Source organism: Gopherus evgoodei, chromosome 13 (assembly GCF_007399415.2).
Source record: "Gopherus evgoodei ecotype Sinaloan lineage chromosome 13, rGopEvg1_v1.p, whole genome shotgun sequence".
Taxonomy (NCBI): domain Eukaryota; kingdom Metazoa; phylum Chordata; order Testudines; family Testudinidae; genus Gopherus; species Gopherus evgoodei.
The window spans coordinates 3,275,961-3,294,616 of NC_044334.1; the positions used below are offsets into that span (position 1 = coordinate 3,275,961).

The window sequence follows — 18,656 nt, forward strand, 5'->3', positions numbered from 1 at the left end:
TCTTAGTCTGTCATTATATTTATGTTGGTTTCAGCTGACATACATTTTATATCAGTCATGTATTCAGACCTGCTGGTTGAACATAAGCATGTGTGGTTTTTAATGACTTTTTAGGAGAAAGGAAACACTCCGCTTCATGTTGCTGCCAAAGCAGGACAGATTTTACAAGCAGAGTTGTTGGCAGTCTATGGTGCTGACCCTGGCACACAAGACTCCAGTGGAAAAACTCCAGTTGACTATGCAAGGTAAATGGCTTTGATGTTTTGATTTTTAGTCTTGATTGTTTTTTTTAATAAAATGGTAAATTATCACCTCTTCCAGGTTCTCTGGGTATCCTGACAGACATTTAATTTCACAATTAAATCTCAAATGAGTGCTTTTCCCAGGATAAAGTAAATGCACACAGGACAAATAAAATATCTCCAGTCTTCAACCTAAGAGAACAGATTTGCCTTGCAGGGTCTCAGAAGGGCTTTGCTCTACCAGCTGAGTGGCTCTCTAGTACCAGTGGGGACTCGTTTCCAAATTCCCTGCCAAAGAACACACTGCAGGCAGCTTCCGCTCTTTTGCATCGAGGGAGCTCCAGGGGCATGAGTGCCTGTATGATTTCAGGTGCAGCAGTATGGCAAAGGAAGATGTATTATTTGAGACCTGGTTACTTAGCTGTCCATTATTTATTTGTATTAATACAGCAAGACTTAACATGCATTGTGTATACAAAATTACAGACAAGCCACCAAGCTAAGGCTGTATTCCAAACAATTCCAGTAGCAGCAAGGTTCAGAAGCTGTGCAGTCTCAGAGCTTGGATTTATTTATTGGTTTGGAGATGGTATATAAGGAGACACAGGGACAGAACAAGTCTTCTGTGGGAGTCAGATACCATGTACCAGAGTTGTTGCCACTGTTGTTCCAATGCTAAACTGGACACGGTTGGTTTACCATCTCAAAAACTGCTCAGAAAAGACTATTCTGCCTGTTTTGGATAAATTGTTAATCAGCTTCTCTAGCAGGTAGATAAGCAAAGCTATTCCTGAGTACTTAGCAACTCATTTTGAACAGATCAGAAAAGTCTTATTCCCTTTTATTATTTACTTCTGAAGATTCTCTTGTGATTCTGACACCCTTTGGAAAGATCTCAAACACATACTAAATTGAAAACGTTGTAGTGATCTGATGTTGTATTCATGATGCTAAATTTAATATTTTCAGAGCAGTTTTTGAACCTTTACATTTTATAGCCAGTGAATCATAAATGAATGCCATTTTCTGTTTTATGTCTAATAGACAAGGAGGGCACCATGAATTGGCAGAGCGCCTTATAGAAATACAGTATGAACTTACTGACAGACTAGCGTTCTATCTCTGTGGCAGGAAACCAGGTAAGTACAAAAAAACTATGCCAAAAAGTGTTATTTTTCAGATAGTGATTATTTGAATATACAAACTAAAAAGAATATTACACTCATGTCATTGATGTTAACACTAGCCCCATTAGATGATTTATAAAAATTCTCAACCCTGTTAAAAATAGGCATGAAATCATAGAACAGCAAAGGAAATGTTAGTGGCTTAAAGTAGAGATGGTACAATTAAAATTTGAATTACATTTTTGAGTGTTGCTAGACAAAATGGTAAACTAAAATCCCCTTTTTGTTGTAACAAAACATGCATTCTGTCTCCAGTACCCCATGCTCTGACTGGTAGGGTTATAGGGTCACAAGGTATTGGATGATTTAAGTGACAGAATCTGCTTAGGAGCTACCGAAGGCTACATGGAATGAGATGCAGCATGTTCCCACAGCTGGCTAAGAGACAGGAGACAGAGTAGGAATAAATGGTCAGTTTTCATCCTGATAGGAGGTTACAAGGGTGTCTCCCAGTTCTGTGCTGGGTCCAGTGGTGTTCAATATATTAACAATCTGGATTAGTGGGTGAACAGTGAAAATTTTCAGATGTCACACAGTTATTTAGGTTAGTCAAGTCCAGAAAGAACTTCAGAAGACCCAAGCAATCTACGTGAATGGGCAACACACTGGCAAGTAAAGCTCAGTATTGATGAACGCAAAATAATCCACATTGAAATGAAAACCGTATACTACTCATACGCCTTTCACAGCTCTAAATTAACTATCAGCTCAGGAAAGGGACCTGAGTGTCATTGTAGACAGCTCAATGAAGACCTCTGTTCAACCTGTGGCCAAAAAAAGTCATCTAAGGATGCATAAGGAATGAGGTGGAGAATAACATGGAAAATATGCCTTTATATAAATAAATGGTGTGCCTCATCTATATTCTGTACTACTGGTCACCCCATCTCAAAATAGATGTTGCAGGATTAGAGGGTGCTCAGAGAAGGGTGACAAATTATTAGGGGCAAGGAAAAAAATCAGAGAGAGATTTTGGGATTGTTTACTTTAGAAAGGAGATGAATAAGGGGAGACATGATAAAAGTATATAAAATAATGAATGGTCTGAAGAAGGTAGATTTTGAGCTTCTGTTCTCTGTGTCTCACGATCCAAAAGCAAGGGGACGTTTACTGAAATCAAAATGTGGCAAAAGAAAATACTTTTTCGAATAACACATAATTAAACTATGGAACTTCTTGTCACAGGATGTCATTGAGGTCCAAGTCTTAGTATATTTCACAAAAGGATTGAATATTGACATGGATAACCAGACTATCCAACATTGTTAGTTAATGCTAACAAATTTTGGAAGAAGCCTTATGCTTCAGGGCTTTAGACACTCTAACTGAGGGGGATTAGAAGGAAACCTAATAGGGGAGGCCAATCATCCTGCATCTGCTAAATGCAGATTCCCTTTCTGCAGATTGCGGAGCTAAGATCTGTGACTTTAAACCGGTCTAGTAGTAAGACAAATATGTTGTATAGTCTAATAAAACTAAGAAATGTAGGCTAGTAACAATGGTTGTTTGAAACACATTCTAAGTATTTTAACATTTAGCTTAACTCAATTTCAGATCATAAAAATGGACAACACTTTATTATACCTCAAATGGCAGACAGGTAAGACTGCTGATTAAATAGCATGTATTTGAATAAATATCAAATAATTAATAATTGGTACTTTTAAATTTTTGAATTTTCTATTGAAATATCTTTCAACTCCCTTGTCACTACACTGTCTTTATTCCTTTTTTGACACATTTGGTTCATCATATGAGATTTTCTGCTTTAGTATTTTAAAGAATCTGAGGAGAACTAGAAAAGTAAAAGGGTGTGAAACTTATTAGTTAGGTATGTGAAAGAAAATGCACAAGTAGTGTTGGAAAGCAAGCTGGATTGATAATATCAGTAATTACTCTTGAACTTGTATCCTGATTCAGCACTGTAAGTATATTTGCAGGAAAATGGTGTCTTTTCTAGTAAACTCTTTGTAGTGTTTGCTGTGCTAGTGATAAGAATTTAGGAATGTAAAGGTCATGTTTGTTTAAAAGAAATATAAAGAGTTAACATATCATAACAAAGGCCATATATTTTTCTTTTCTTTTTTGCTGTGCAATTGGAAATAAGACGGCTGTAAGTAAATGAGAGACTTCAGTTTTTTTGCAAACACATTAATGAATATAACAAAGTTGCTTTAAAAATACTTTAAATAAAACCAATTAATCTTCAGTTAGATATACAGGTGATGAGTATAGTTTTGTACAATACTTTATGGTGCAGTAAGGTCTTTTTCCATTAATAGTAATACTTAGCTCTTATGTAGGACTCCTCATCCATAGGTCTCAAAGCACTTTACAGAGCAAGGTGAGTTTCTGCAGCCCAGCATCTCGCATTCTGGACATCTGGGCTGCTTTGCTCTCTCTGCAGCTCACTGAGGCAGAGTTTTGGAGCTGAGTGGTCAGGCTACCCCCCCTCAGTTCTTGTTAGCTTCCTTTCTCTGTCTCCATGGCAGCATTCAGGAACAATCAAGGAGGAACAAGAAGCCCAGCACTACATGCTGAAGCAATGCAAATCACACAGTGGGTGGAGCAGTCTCCCCTCTCCCTCAAGGCAGCTCACATAAAGAGTGACATGAACCAGAAGGCGGACTGGCTCAGCAGGCACAAAGTGAACAGCTCCGAATGGGGCCTGAATTAGGATGTCTTTGAATTAATCGTATGATCATTTGGCCTGCCCTCAACCAGCTTATTTGTGAACTATGTGAATGTGAAGACACTAGAGCACTTTACTAGGGAAGTGAACCCTAGATCCATGGGAACATATGCCCTGTTGCACTGATGGCTAAAAGGTCTGCTCTGTGCCTTTCCACCCTTCCCATTATTAGGGAAGATGGTCAAGACAATAAAATGAGAACAGGAAACCCACATTGGATGAGGAGACCCTGGTTTTGGGACTTGTTAGGGCTGAAATTGGGACTGCTGCTACAAAGCTCCAAATGGGACAGGACATCCTCCCATGAGGTCCTTCTGCTTTATCTGAACTTGAACCAGCTGTATCCAACAGTCTGGATATCGAAAGGGAAGCACTGGTATCATTGACTCTGTCCTCCAAAGTCATCAGAACACTTCTTTCTCGTAGAAGAGTATCAACCTTGAAAGCATACTCCTCTTTCTGGACCAAGTTTTGCATCTGGTGCCAGGAACATGAAGCAAACCCAATAAATTTGGGAATTCTGGCTATCTTGCGTTTTCTCCAAGAAGTTTTTGAGACAGGTCTCCTGCCCAACACTGTTACTTGTCAGGTGTCTGCCCTTGGTAGTGAGATGTTTTCAGGATCCACAGGTTCTCTGACAAAGAACCCTCACATAGCCAGATTCCTTAGGGAAGCGCAGTTAGCCAATCTGGTGGTTAGAACTCTTTTTACCAAGTGAAACTTGCCATTTGTACTGAGAGCCCTGACAAACCCTTCAAACCACTGATGTCAGTGTCACCATTTTATTTGTTCATCAAAACTTGTTTTGATAGCCATCACATCCAACAGGCAAGCATTGGAGCTGGCAGTGCTCTCTATGCAGGAACTTTGCGACATGCTTCATGAGGATAAGGTGGTGCTCAGAATTCCAAAGTCATTGGTCCCGAAGGTGATCTCCTCTTTCCACGATTCCCAAGAGATGGTTCTACCTTTATTCTGTCCAAAGCCATAGCATCCCACCACGGAGAGGTGGCACACCTTAGATGTCAGAAAGGCTCTGAAAATTTTCCTTGAAGAGAGTCCACAGGAGATCAGGTGCCGTGTCTGTATCCTTCAATGAAAGGACTCAGAGCTTTCATTTCTCTATTGGTAGTGGATTAGACTATGCATTGTGGAAGCAAAAAAAGCACTGGAGATTCCAGTTCCAGAAAGTTAAGGCATGCTGCACGTAATCCCTAGTGACATCATGGACAGAAAGAGTTAGTGCCTCCACAGCAGAGATTTGTAATGCTGGTCAAATGTTCTCATCTTTATTAAGCATTACTAGCTGGACTTCTACAGAGGCATCCTTTGGCAGGAAGGTGCAGCAGATGGTGGACCAGAAATGATTGCGCCCTTTGAGCAAATATTCTTATAGATGGGGATGGATACTGTTTTCCTTTTTCTGCCCTTTTCTAAAACATTCTTCCCAGACATCAGGAATTGTGGGAGATGCTGGGCTGCAGAGCAGGAAATTTCTTACCAATAATTTCCTTTCTGCTAGCAGCATTTCTCACAGTTGTAGCCACCCTGGATGGCTCATGAGTCAAAGATCAGATATTAAGTGGAATCATTACCATATGACACTCTTCCTTGGTGTAATGTATATAGTTCATTATCTCTGTAATATTTATGTTAGTGATGTTATGCGGGTTTTACAGCTTGGAAATAACTCTTTTGGGAGCAAGCAGAAACTGAGGGGGCATGGCTGTATGGCTCCAAAACTGTGATTCGCCTCCGTGAGCTACAGAGAAAGGAGAGCAGCCCAGACCTAAAGAATTATGGGAGATACTGCTAGCAGAAAGGAAATTATTGGTAAGAAATTTACCTATCGTAAGGCCCATTTTACATAGGGTGAAACGGAGGCAAAGAGAGGTGAAGTGATTTGTTCAAGATCACATGTCAGGTCATATGGCCTGCAGTAGAACTTTGGTCTCTCACTGCTGTATAGTGGCCTCTCTGTTGGGCATTTCTTCCTCTTTATCCTCATCTAGGATAATTGCTTGCAGGAACTTATCCAGAGCCTTCCATCAAACTACCTTATTTGAGTCTTTTTCCTTCACAAAGTTCCTTGGAAGAAGTTCTACTGAAAGGATTTTGTGTCTGTGCTGGGTGGGTTCCACCCGGTAATATACAGTGAGCTCACAATTCGTTGATTTTCTGGATCTGGGGTTTCCACATTAAGTTCTGTTTTTGTTCTAACCACGAAGTTTGCAATTTGTGTGTCAATCTTGAGACAGGAAACTAATAACAGAGGATTGCTCCATAGTCAGTCAATACAATACATCTTGTGGGTGATGTTGAGATGAGACCTTAGTGCTTCAGCATATTTATTCACCTGGTGGTACCCACCTTTACCACTGATCAAGTAAAATAATCCTTGTGGGTTTATTACAGCTTTTCATTAGTTGACAGGACTTTTTTTTTAGGGCATGGTCAGAAGAGTATTTATTTTTAAACTTCCCTCTAGGAGCATTTCAGTGTCCTATAACACATTCTGCCTCTTTAGATGTGCAGGATTGCCATTTGGAATTTTAATAGCCACTTGATTCTGTGTGTCCTGGAACAACTATGTACAAGAAATCCAAGGACAACCATACCTATCTTCATAGTAACCACCCCAAGCACGCCAAGAAATCTGTTACCTACAGCCAGGCACTTTATCACAGTCTGGGATATACACCTTAACGCACTCAAAACTATCTTCACTAAACAAGGACTCTTTACCAGAGAAGTAAATCGCATCATGGAACAGGCCGCCCAAACATCCCAATAGAACCTGTTTCAATACAGAAATTAAACAAAACCCCCTCCAACCGCACACCCCTACTTGTCACCTTCAATCCCACCCTGGAACCCATATGGAGTATCATCAAAGAAGTACAACCCATACTTGATGGGGACTCTATCTTGAAAGAAATCTCTTGAACCCCTTCTTCTGACCTTCAAACAACCCCTCAGCTTCTCCAACCTCTTCATCAGAAGCAGCTCCCCGCAGACACACCCGGACTCACCAACTCAGAACAGCGCTAGGCCTTGCCAGAACAACAGATGCAAAACCTGCATCCATAGCTCCATTGCTACGATTGTCATCCTCCCACAACAAACCTTTCAAGATCCATGGGTCCTACACGTACCTATCTCAACATGTGTTGTACCTTATCTGGTGCACTAAATGCTCCAGTAACAACTATGTGCTGAAACCAGACAATCACTATGCTCTCAAATAAACTCTCTCAGAAAAATGATAAAAGACAAAAACACCCCCTGTCACAAGTGGGTGAAAACTTGTCACAAAGTGACCCCTCTGTATATGACCAGTCAATCCGCATTCTCAAAGGAAATCTGCACAACATCTTCAAAAGATGAGCCAGGGAGCTTAAATTCATAACTTTGCTAGACACTGAAAATCATGTCTTAAAAAAGACACTGGATGTATGGCTTATTACAACAATATGTAACACGCTAACCCCTCTTTTTTGTTCTGTGACTACAGGGGTGGTAACAAACCACTTCACCTTGAATGGTCACCTAGAACAGTGTTTCTCAACAATCAGTCTGTGGACTGGCACCAGTCCCTGAGATCTTCCTGACACAATTTAGGAAGGCAGCAAGCTGGTTCCTGGTATTAAAAAGGTTGAGAACACTGCTTTAGAATATGTGTTAAGTACTTATGCTAAACTGTCTGTTCCATCTCATATTTAGCTGTGATGCTTGGAGTGCCTTTCCCAGACCTGAAGAAGAGCTCAAAAGCTTGTCTCTCTCACCAACAGAAGTTGGTCCTATAAAAGATATTATCACACCAACCTTGTCTCTCTAATATCCTGGGACCAACGTAGTACAACAACGTTGCATACATGTATCTGAAATATAAGTTAAACTCTTAGGGCTTTTCTGCATTCCTGATGTAAATCCATGTGTGGATGCACTCTTCAGAATAAGAGCATCTGCACGTGGAGAAAGTCAGGAATGGTTAATCTGCCTTAAATTTACACTCTGCCTTATTCTGGATTAATTTTCATATGTAAACAAGCCCTTAGAGTTTGAAAAAATGTGTAGTCTTTGTAACATTCCAAGAAGTGTCAAATGAAAATGAACTGACTTTTTATGGAGAAACTTAGCAATAAAGAATTGCTGTTCATACTGACCTCTTCATTGTTGTAGATAATAATGATCACTTCTCGTTTTCATAGCAGTCTAGATTTGTCTGAATTGGCAAAAGCAGCTAAGAAGAAGCTTCAGTCTGTAAGTAAAGCATCTACTTAACCTATGCTATGCCACATGTAGTCTTAGTAACATGGCAAACTTCTGTACTTCATCTCCGAAGTTGTTACTGACTATAATGCAGTGTGGTTTTTGTTAGTTCCTGCCTATACAAATATCACTTCCATATTAAATGATGCATTCAAAGGAGAACATGGAAGGAGACTGAAAAAGGCGTGAGGAAGAAATTAAAAAACCCTCAATATTTGCTGGTGGATGGGAGATGAAGTTTATTTGTGTTTAGGAAGAACTGCAAGTAAGATCTCTGATTCTGCCTCTCATTAATAATGTTATCTCAAACTAATGACCTTTAATTTTATATTATCTCATGCCTTCATGTGTTCATACATATACTGCATGCTCAAATGTTTATTTTATTTGCCTTTAACTTTTTGAGAAGTTAGAATAGCTGTATTAGTTTTTGCCTGATACAATTGCCTTAATACTAGTTCATGTAGTATCTTTTTTTAAAATACTTTCCAAACCAATTTCCTGCTTAAGACAGGTTGAGAATCTATTGGGCTTGATCTTAATACCATCAGTATTCCCTCTGAAGAGAGAATTTTCAACTATTTCAGTCTGACTTTTCTTCAGGGGATGAAAGTTTAGTAAATTGGGGAAGAATGACTTTTGTATCATTCTCTTATGCATTAATGTGGTTTTCTGCAAAGATTATAGTGATGGCAGTGAAACTTCTGATTAAACTGGGCAATAAGTCTGGAGAACAAAATGCAGTATAGGAAAAAAGAATTTTGGCCAAACACAAACCCTCCAAAATTGAACCCTATCTCCACTTTAAACCCACTATTAGCAGGCATTACAACCCTGCACGTAAATGTAGATGTACTCTTGCTGACTGATTGTAGCTGTTGTTAACTCCACCCAGGACATAAGGTTGGGAGTAACTCTTTGGCTAGAGAAGGTCTTGGGCCAAACAGCCCTGGGGGGAGGCCAAGGAGCAGCCATGCCTGGGAAAGTGGGGTGATTTGGGTTGGGATTTATTAGTTTCTTTGTAAATGAAGTCGGATCCCAGGAAGGGTATTAAGTTGACTCTGCCTATTTGTCTTGTATTGGGAGAAGGAAGTCGGGCTGCATTAACTCATGCATTTTTACAGTTTTTAATTAGCAATTTATATTACAGGCCACTGTGAAGTTCCAGGGTCTCTCTGCCTAAATAAAAATACTAGAATAACCCTGAAACCTTGGTTTACGCAATCTCAGATCTCTCAACAGGTCTCTCATTCCAAACATAAGCATCTCTCTTGAACTGTTCACATTAGGAATAAATTCTGGAACAAGTAATCACTACTTAAGCCTGCTCACTTAATCACAGAAATGCCTCCCTCTCTTCTCCCCCAATATATTATTATTGGAAGGGCTGGGACTCTCATGAGGTCAGGAAAAAGTCAGTTTTCCTTTACCTGTGCTGGCTGGCTGTAGAACAGGCCTGATCTGTCTGGAGCAGGGGTTCTCAAACTTCATTGCACCGCGACCCCCTTCTGACAACAAAAATTACTATATGACCCCAGGAGGGGGGACTGGAGCCTGAGCCCTGCTGGGGATAGGGGGGAGCAAAGGCAAAGGGCTTCAGCCCTGGGTGGGGGGGCCTGTAACATGAACTCCGCTGCCCGGGGCTGAAGCCCTTGGGCTTCGGCTTCAGCACCAGGCAGTACGGCTCAGGCTTCAGCAAATCTAATGCCAGCCCTAGCAACCCCATTAAAATGGAGTCATGACCCACAGTTTGAGAACCGCTGGTCTAGATCCAGCACCCAGCAGGCTCTGAAGCTGCTTTGGAAATTGAACAGCTTCACTCTGGCAGTCAGTCAGTGCTTCCTGGACTTCAGAAGTAACAGATTGGCTGTCTCTCGAGTACAGACATGCACATTTGCTTTCTGCAACATAAGAGATTTTGTTTATTGTTACTGTCATAAACAGATAGCTAAGGGTTAATGTCTCTTTCACCTGAAGCACCTGACCAGAGGACCAATCAGGAAACCGGATTTTTTCAACTTTGGGTGGAGGGAATTTTGTGTCTGAGGTCTTTGTCTGTCTGCCTGCTTTCTCTGAGCTTTGGAGAAGTAGTTTCTGCTTTCTAATCTTCTGTTTCTAAGTGTAAGGATAAAGAGATCAGATAGTAAGTTATATGGTTTCTTTTCTTTGGTATTTGCATGAATATAAGTGCTGGAGTGCTTTGATTTGTATTCTTTTTGAATAAGGCTGTTTATTCATATTTCTTCTAAGCAATTAACCCTGTATTTTGTCACCTTAATACAGAGAGACCATTTGTATGTATTTTTCTTTCTTTTTATATAAAGCTTTCTTTTTGAGACCTGTTGGAGTTTTCTTTTCTGGGAAATTTCAGGGAAATTGAGTCTGTACTCACCAGGGAATTGGTGGGAGGAAGAAACAAGGGGAGATCTGTTTGTGTTGGATTTGCTAGCCTGATTTTGCATTCCCTCTGGGTGAAGAGGAAAGTGCTTTTGTTTCCAGGACTGGAAACGGAGAGGGGGAGTCACTCTGTTTGGATTCACAGAGCTTGTGTCTGTGTATCTCTCCAGGAGCACCTGGAGGGGGGAAGGGAAAAAGGATTATTTCCCTTTGTTGTGAGACTCAAGGGATTTGGGTCTTGGGGTCCCCAGGGAAGGTTTTTCAGGGGGACCAGAGTGCCCCAAAACACTCTAATTTTTTGGGTGGTGGCAGCAAGTACCAGGTCCAAGCTGGTAACTAAGCTTGGAGGTTTTCATGCTAACCCCCATATTTTGGACGCTAAGGTCCAAATCTGGGACTAAGGTTTGACAGTTACCTAATCCTTAATCACTTCACTCTTATTTTTAGCTAAGTAACCACTTATTTGAAGAACTTGCCATGGACGTATATGATGAAGTTGACAGGCGGGAAACGGACGCAGGTGAATAAGGCTTTCTGGAATATATACGTAGTTAAATTAAAACTTGAAATGCTATGTTACACATAAGGTGCTAGTGCTACGGGTGTAGTAATTTTTGTGTTTAGGAGTTGATTGATACTTAGTTTCTACTTCATGTAAGGAGTGTTCACTTTTATATTGGGGTATAAAAGATGATTTTCTAATTATTTTACTGAGTGGAGAACTCTCTGAAAAAGCAGTTCCTTTGACTCTGATTATGCTTTGTATTGAAACTGTGATCTCTTGACCTAGTTCAATGAGTTCATGTTTCATGGGGTGAAGCTGCTCCAACACAGGCTCTTTTTTCTCTGTAAACAGTTTGGCTTGCTACTCAGAATCACAGTACACTGGTGACTGAGACAACGCTTGTCCCTTTTCTTCCTGTAAATCCTGAGTATTCTTCAACACGGAATCAGGTAAGTTATCTTGTTTGTGAGTGTTACAAAACAATTTTATTAACGTACTTCAGGTGTTTACATTAATAAACTGTGGGGAAAGGACACTCCACTTAAAAGAGTTTACAATAGTTTCACATTACATCTGCCCTGTTTTTTTGGTTTCACAGTTACATTTCCCTAATTTTTTTAAAAAAAGGTATTCCTCTCCCTTATCTGAATCTTTCACAAAGCAGGGGAAACTGAGTAATCAACTTACCATACAGGGAAGATGATGAAACTGAATAAAACAAAGCAGGGAAAAATAGAGGCACTGTTTCCCATATCTTTCTGTTACAGTAATATTGGGTGTTACTTGTAGCACGTGTGTGTGTGTGTATGTGTGTGAGTGATTAAGCAGATGGTGATGCTTCAATTTATTTTACAACCAATGTATTTTAAGATAAGGTACTATAGTAATGTTAATACAAAAAGTTAACTACTGTAAACACACTAATACTGCTTCTAGGTAGTCACCTTTGTATGCAGTTTTTATTAAAACAAATGTTTGCAGGACATTTTTAAAACCCTGAGAATGGGGTTATAATATAAATACAAAGAGCTTTAATTACAGTGCACAAATGCTGTTACTATGTGTCTGTTTTGCCAAGAAATTGCTGTGTCCATAAATGGTATCCTATGTAACTTTTTGCATCTTGTTCTATGTTTTAGGGAAGACAGAAACTAGCTCGGTTTAATGCACATGAATTTGCTACACTAGTTATAGACATTCTAAGTGACGCCAAGCGAAGACAACAAGGGAATCCTGTCACCAGCTGTAAAGGTGATTGTTTTTGACTAATTGTCTAATCTTCTATACTTGCTGTGGTATGACCGAAATGACAGTTATACTAATTCATTATCTAGAAGTACCTCATGTGACTTGATCATTTTTTGAAATGAGTAAACAAATTTAAGTCCATTGCTATAAAGCGATGGGTGTATGATTTGATTTGATGTAAGAGGTCAGTAGTGTTTTGCTGATGACAGTGCATTTGAGCTCAAGAGTAATGCATAATTATAGAAGACTTGAATACTAAGGGTGATATTTCTAACAAAATGGACTCGAGACATGTACGCAATCCAGAGGTGTCCTTTCTGATGGTATAGAACAGCATTCTGTGGAATTTCCCAGGTGGGCTTCCTAAGTCTTTGGAGATCAGAAATTCTATAACTATATCTCTACCAGTCAATGGAATCTTGATCAGGAAAATGCCAGTGTTATAGGGATTATGGACACTTGTCTAAATTTGGGACTCTGCTTGAGAATATGCTTTAGAATTGCTAAGTGTAGGTTGCCTGCAAATGCTCACTTTCTTTGCTGTTTGAGCATATCTGAAGTTCACTGATATCAGAGTACAACCATTTAAAACAGCAATCAAAAAGTAACACACAGCTGTAGTTCCGACACTGGAGATATGAAGCAAACATTTAAATACAAAATATTCTCTCTAAAGAGATGCCAAAAGATCATATTTATTATACAATTTCCCTGTTTTACCCAACCGAATAGTGATGTAGATATGTTGGCAATATCATTCTATTTTGTACCTTATTTTTCTTCACTTTGTGAATGTGTGTTAAGTTAGCTCGTAAACCTTAATTCTCATTAGTTACTTTTAGTTACCTAACTACTTCAAGGAGGTCAGAGGAATAAAATTAAAGACTGCAGAATTAATCTTTCACTGCTACTGTAGATTTGGCTGTTGTAGGCAATGATAATCCAGTCACACTAGATGGCGCTAACTTCATATTTTTCTTTTTCTGCTAGAAACAAAATATTTTTTCTTCTCATGTTTTCTTTTAGTCTGTTTGAAGTTCTCTTATGATATTATTAAACAACATAAACCAATTCTGCACACACATCCTAAATTTAACTCATTTTTGTTTATAGAAAATGTGGAACTGATACTGAAAGCTATCAACAGTCAGCATAGTAGTGAGAGTCAAGATAACGACCAGCCTGATTATGATAGTGTTGCATCAGATGAAGATACAGATCTGGACGCAAATGCAGCAAAAGCAAATAGGCAGAAGGTAGGTTAAGTAATGATGTAGGCTATTAAACCCCGTTCTTGCAAATACTTATGTACATGCTTACATTGAAATCTGTTGGAGAACTCATGAGAATGAAAGTGTTCATGGGATTAGAGCCTCAATGATTATTTCAACTCCATTTCACAGTCGCTTCCCACATTCTATAAAATCTCTATGCAGGATCAGAAATACGACTTAAAACATTTGTAAGTGAAGCATTAATAAAACAGTTCTAAAAATGAGTCCCTTATAGAATTTATTTTATTTGGAGACAAACTATGATCCCAATAGCACAAATACAGAAGCACTCCAGCAGTTAGTGTGTTATGTCACTTGGCTTCTTTCATCAGAATATCTCAAGATACTTTACATTAAATTTCACCTACATATCAATGAGATAGAAAGTACAGATGGATAAATGAACGCTGAGAGATGAAATAATTCCTGAAAATAATCCATTAAAACAGGGAATAGAACATAAGAATCCTGGCTTCCTCACCTGCTCTAACCCATAAACTAATGTGAATAATAAGAGCCAGAATATCAAAGACTAGTCCATGCATACTTATCAAAATCTTTATTAAATACCATCCTTTTCTTGTTTGATATCCCCAGGCTAATATTATTGCATGTAAATGAGCTAAGAATTAATTGAGGCCAGGTTTCTTCTGAGATAGTCCATAGCTTTAGTTGTGTAAAATGTGCTCTTAAGTTGTTGTTACTTTCCTCGGTGACTCATGTGAAGTCAGTTTTGGAATTCTGTTAAAATCATTGCAGTTTTGCTTCCTTTCGGTAGATTGTCTGTCTTATAGGTGTGGTAAGTATTTTATCTGATGATGATTTTATTTATAGAGCCTGGATTCGGACGTGTCAGATGGACCAGTGACAGCACAAGAATATATGCAAGTTAAGAATGCGTTGGTGGCTTCTGAGGTAAAGATACAGCAGTTAATGAAGGTGAACATCAACTTGAGTGATGAACTGAGAACCATGCAGAAAAAGGTAACAAGTATAGTCACATAAGCAAAATTAAAATCCTGTATAAATATAAAATAAGGGATCGTGTGAAGACCAGTCAAAATATTTTGACAATTTAGAACTATTTTGGAATTGATGTAACAAAAATGAATATATCCATGCAGAGCGAACTCTTAATGTTTCATCTTTCATGGAAGATGTTATTGGGAACTGTTTAGTTCAACCTAATTGATTTTTCCTTATTTCCAAACCATTGTTTAAAACAAACTCATTCCATTGTCTTGTTTCAAAATGAGCAATTGTTTGAGGCATTAGAAACAGCTGATAGTAGACGGGCATAAAGTGCACCTTCCGCTTTCTGTTAGGTCAGTTATTTAATCCAATAATATGCATTTTAAAAGTCTCTATCGTGGCAAGACCAGTTTAGCATATGTTAAAAGTATACATATGTCAAGTTTTAAAGCCAAGCTACCAGACCTTCAAATCCTAGTGGTGACAAGGTCACTGTGTCCCAACAGGCCAGTAACAAATACAGTACATCACATCCTTGCAAATTAGTTGTCTTCATTGAACTAGCTATAATGTTGGTCTACATGTATGCTGAGATATCTGCTAGGTTTTAAGAAAACATAAACAGCTTTATGGGATGATCACCACCAAACAGAGTGACTGGAAGCTAAGGTGCAAAAGTTCATTGCAGGGGAAGAAAATAGAATTGTTGAAACTGAAAATGGAAAAGACCCACTAGATCTCTTGGTGCATACACTTCCTCTGTCTGCAGGCTATCAGTTATTGATACTAGAAAGTCATTAAGATTCTAGAATTTAACTAGTTGCCTGACATTCAAATAGATGAGGTAAGATCTAGTACCCAAAACATACAGGATTAGTTGTATATTTTTCAGTGGGTCATTGTACATGTGGATTCCTTTTCAAAACCTATAACTAATTGCTTATTCTCAGTATTTGTTGTTGGTTTTATTTTTTTGGTCTGTTCCTTGTTCTGGATTTGTCTGCCATGCTGTCCTGTCTGCTTTGCCAGGAAGGGATTCCATTAATTGACATAAAACCAGTCCCCCTTGAAGTTGCGCAGGTGTGGAATGGCACATAATTGTAACTGCAGTACTCTATAATTGTAGAGAAAAGCAGCCCAGAACTGCTGTCAAGCTACAGTACTGGAGATGTCAACTTTCCTAATGTAGCTCAAGAGTTATTGTAGAACAGGGTTTGGTGACCTTTCAGCAGTGGTGTGCCAAGTCTTCATTTATTCACTCTAATTTAAGGTTTCGCGTGCCAGTAATACATTTTAATGTTTTTAGAAGGTCTCTTTCTGTAAGTCTATAATACATAACTAAACTATTGTTGTATGTAAAGGAAATAAGGTTTTTAAAATGTTTAAGAAGCTTCATTTAAAATTAAATCAAAATGCAGAGCCCCCTGGACCGGTGGCCAGGACCCGGGCAGTGTGAGTGCCACTGAAAATCAGCTCGCGTGCCACCTTCAGCATGCCATAGGTTGCCTACCCCTGTCATAGAATATCAGGGTTGGAAGGGACCTTAGGAGGTCATCTAGTCCAACCCCCTGCCCAAAGCAGGACCAAGCCCCAGACAGATTTTTGCCCGTAGCCCCCTCAAGAATTGAACTCTCAACCCTGGGTTTAGCAGGCCAATGCTCAAACCACTGAGCTATTTCCATCCCCCTCCCCCACCGATCAATGAGAACTAGAAAGATTGTCCTACCTGCTTTCTCTAGTGTCCTGGCACGATGCCACTGTGCAGTGCTGCTGCTTTCAAGAGCCTGGAGTGTTTGTGGGCCTCTGTGCTGTTAGGATTTAATACCAGTCTAATTCATGGCTTGAGAATATCTTCAGCTTTATCCCTAATCTGATAAACTGAGTAGTTGGGACATGGTTTCAAACGTTATTGTCCAAGTTGCTCTCTCACATAGCTGGTAACAGCAGATGCAAAACACATCTGTGCATACAAAGAAGGCAGTTATATGTGCAGTTACCTGTTTTTGCCTTTGACATCTCTGTTGGAACCCAAAATTTATAGAGGAACCTAATACATCTTATGGGACTTCTTTGCTACTTTTGCAGGTGTCTTGATTAAGCAGCTGTCTGCATCATTTGAATTAATTTTTGGTTTAGAGATAGATGTATGCTTTAAGGAACCTAATCTTAGAAAAAGCTTTTGCTGTAGGAGTGGGGTATCCGTTGTACATTAGGATTTTAGTACATTGATACAGCATAGTGGAAGGAGATGGGGCCAGATTTTCCTGTGCAGCAGAGTGCGGGGCATAGCTCCCTCATTCTGAGGATCAGTTTGTGCTGGCCACAGATCCAGTGATGTTTAGAACAGCTATGGGGTTGCACTAATTTGTCACTGGCTTAGTGACTTACACCAATGACGGCTAGGCATAGCAAAGCTCATAAGAACAGCCATACTGGGTCAGGTCCATCTAGCCCAGTATCCTGTGATCTGACAGTGGCCAATGCCAGGTGCCTCAGCGGGAATGAACAGAACAGGGAATCATTAAGTGATCCATCCCCTGTCGCCCATTCCCAGCTTCTGGCCAACAGAGGCTAGGGACACTATCCCTGACATGGCTTCTCCACCTTACCCTCTGCGCCAAGGGGAAGGGGGATAGATGGCATAGTACCTAGCTACAGTAGCTTTAGGCCAATAAGAAGTTACCCTATGCCAGGGTAGATTTCTGCTGGCCATTTGTGGTCAGAATCTAAATGCTTTGTAGCACCTGAGCAGAGCAAAGGAGCCAGATCTCATTTGAGAATATGGCCCTTGGTCTCTTAACTGGCATAGGTTTATTTGATTTTTTTTTTAGATATAGATTAAATTTAAATATATAAGCTAAAAATTTTCTGTCTCATATAGTTGTCTATTAGCATGATATGTATCTGATTTCTCACACTTCAGTTACTTGAAAAAGATAAAAGCAGAAAAGAGTCCTGTAGCACCTTGTAGACTAACAGACATAGTCTCTAAGGTGCCACAGGACTCTTTTCTGCTTTTACAGATCCAGACAAACACGGCTACCCCTCTCTCTGATACTTGAAAAAGATACCAATTAAAGAAGAGGCGAGCCTCTATTGATGTATGTCACTTGTGGATGGATTCTCCCTAAATCGAGTGAAAGGGTGTTCTTATGAAAACAGATGCCTTTCTGACACATGGGCACTTGTCTGTGAACTTAAACATTGGTGGTGGTGAATTGATCTGATATGACAATAGAAGCAAAACAGCAGACAGCTGAAATTATACCACACGTGGTTTATAAAATATGTAGTGGAAAATAAATGGAAAAGACAATTGTGCAGCATGGACCTGCTTGATTGTATTAAAATGTCAAACTTTTAAGGAGTAGCATTGCTCTTTACTGATCCTTAAATCTTAACACACAATACATGATATGACAGACTGCACAGAGTAGGAAATGGCGATATTTTAAATGGCTTCAGGATGCTAGTCAGAATCTTCACTTATGGGTACTGGACAGTGTCAGGCAGACTACAATTCTACAGCACAGATTGATTTTCTTGAAGGTTCACATGACGCAAAGCAAAATGCAAGTAAATACCAAAATTGTGACTCCTTATGAATGGCCATCAGCTGTCTGAAACCGTATGCTCCATCTGTTGTTTGAGAAGATGTACATATTTAAATATTTTCAGTTTTCTTCATGATGTGTTAATATAGCAAACTTATTCTGAGAAATTTTCTTCTACAACAAAATTTCAATTGCTGCTTTTTTTCCACCCACAGATTTTAATAATAGTCTTGTTGGCTTCTTTAAGAAAGCAGTATCTGATATCCTGTTTTCATAAGCTTAACTCCACTGTCCTCTTGCTTTGCAAAGGAAG

General features: G+C 39.3%; 1 protein-coding gene across 8 annotated transcripts in view; it reads left to right on the forward strand.

Moving 5' to 3' along the window:
* The window catches only part of GIT2 (GIT ArfGAP 2), a 56,101-nt gene that overhangs the window by 17,200 nt on the left and 20,245 nt on the right, over positions 1 to 18,656 (forward strand). For 5 of the 8 annotated variants that reach the window (XM_030582601.1, XM_030582594.1, XM_030582597.1 and 2 more), the window contains exons 6-15: positions 115 to 245; positions 1,287 to 1,381; positions 2,984 to 3,029; positions 3,537 to 3,542; positions 8,336 to 8,384; positions 11,238 to 11,310; positions 11,647 to 11,744; positions 12,435 to 12,546; positions 13,657 to 13,799; positions 14,652 to 14,801. In XM_030582601.1, coding sequence (XP_030438461.1) covers positions 115 to 245; positions 1,287 to 1,381; positions 2,984 to 3,029; positions 3,537 to 3,542; positions 8,336 to 8,384; positions 11,238 to 11,310; positions 11,647 to 11,744; positions 12,435 to 12,546; positions 13,657 to 13,799; positions 14,652 to 14,801 — 903 coding nt within the window. Of the gene's footprint in view, positions 1 to 114; positions 246 to 1,286; positions 1,382 to 2,983; positions 3,030 to 3,536; positions 3,543 to 8,332; positions 8,385 to 11,237; positions 11,311 to 11,646; positions 11,745 to 12,434; positions 12,547 to 13,656; positions 13,800 to 14,651; positions 14,802 to 18,656 lie in introns of all 8 variants that reach the window. The other 3 variants (XM_030582595.1, XM_030582598.1, XM_030582596.1) reach the window with 2 other exon arrangements.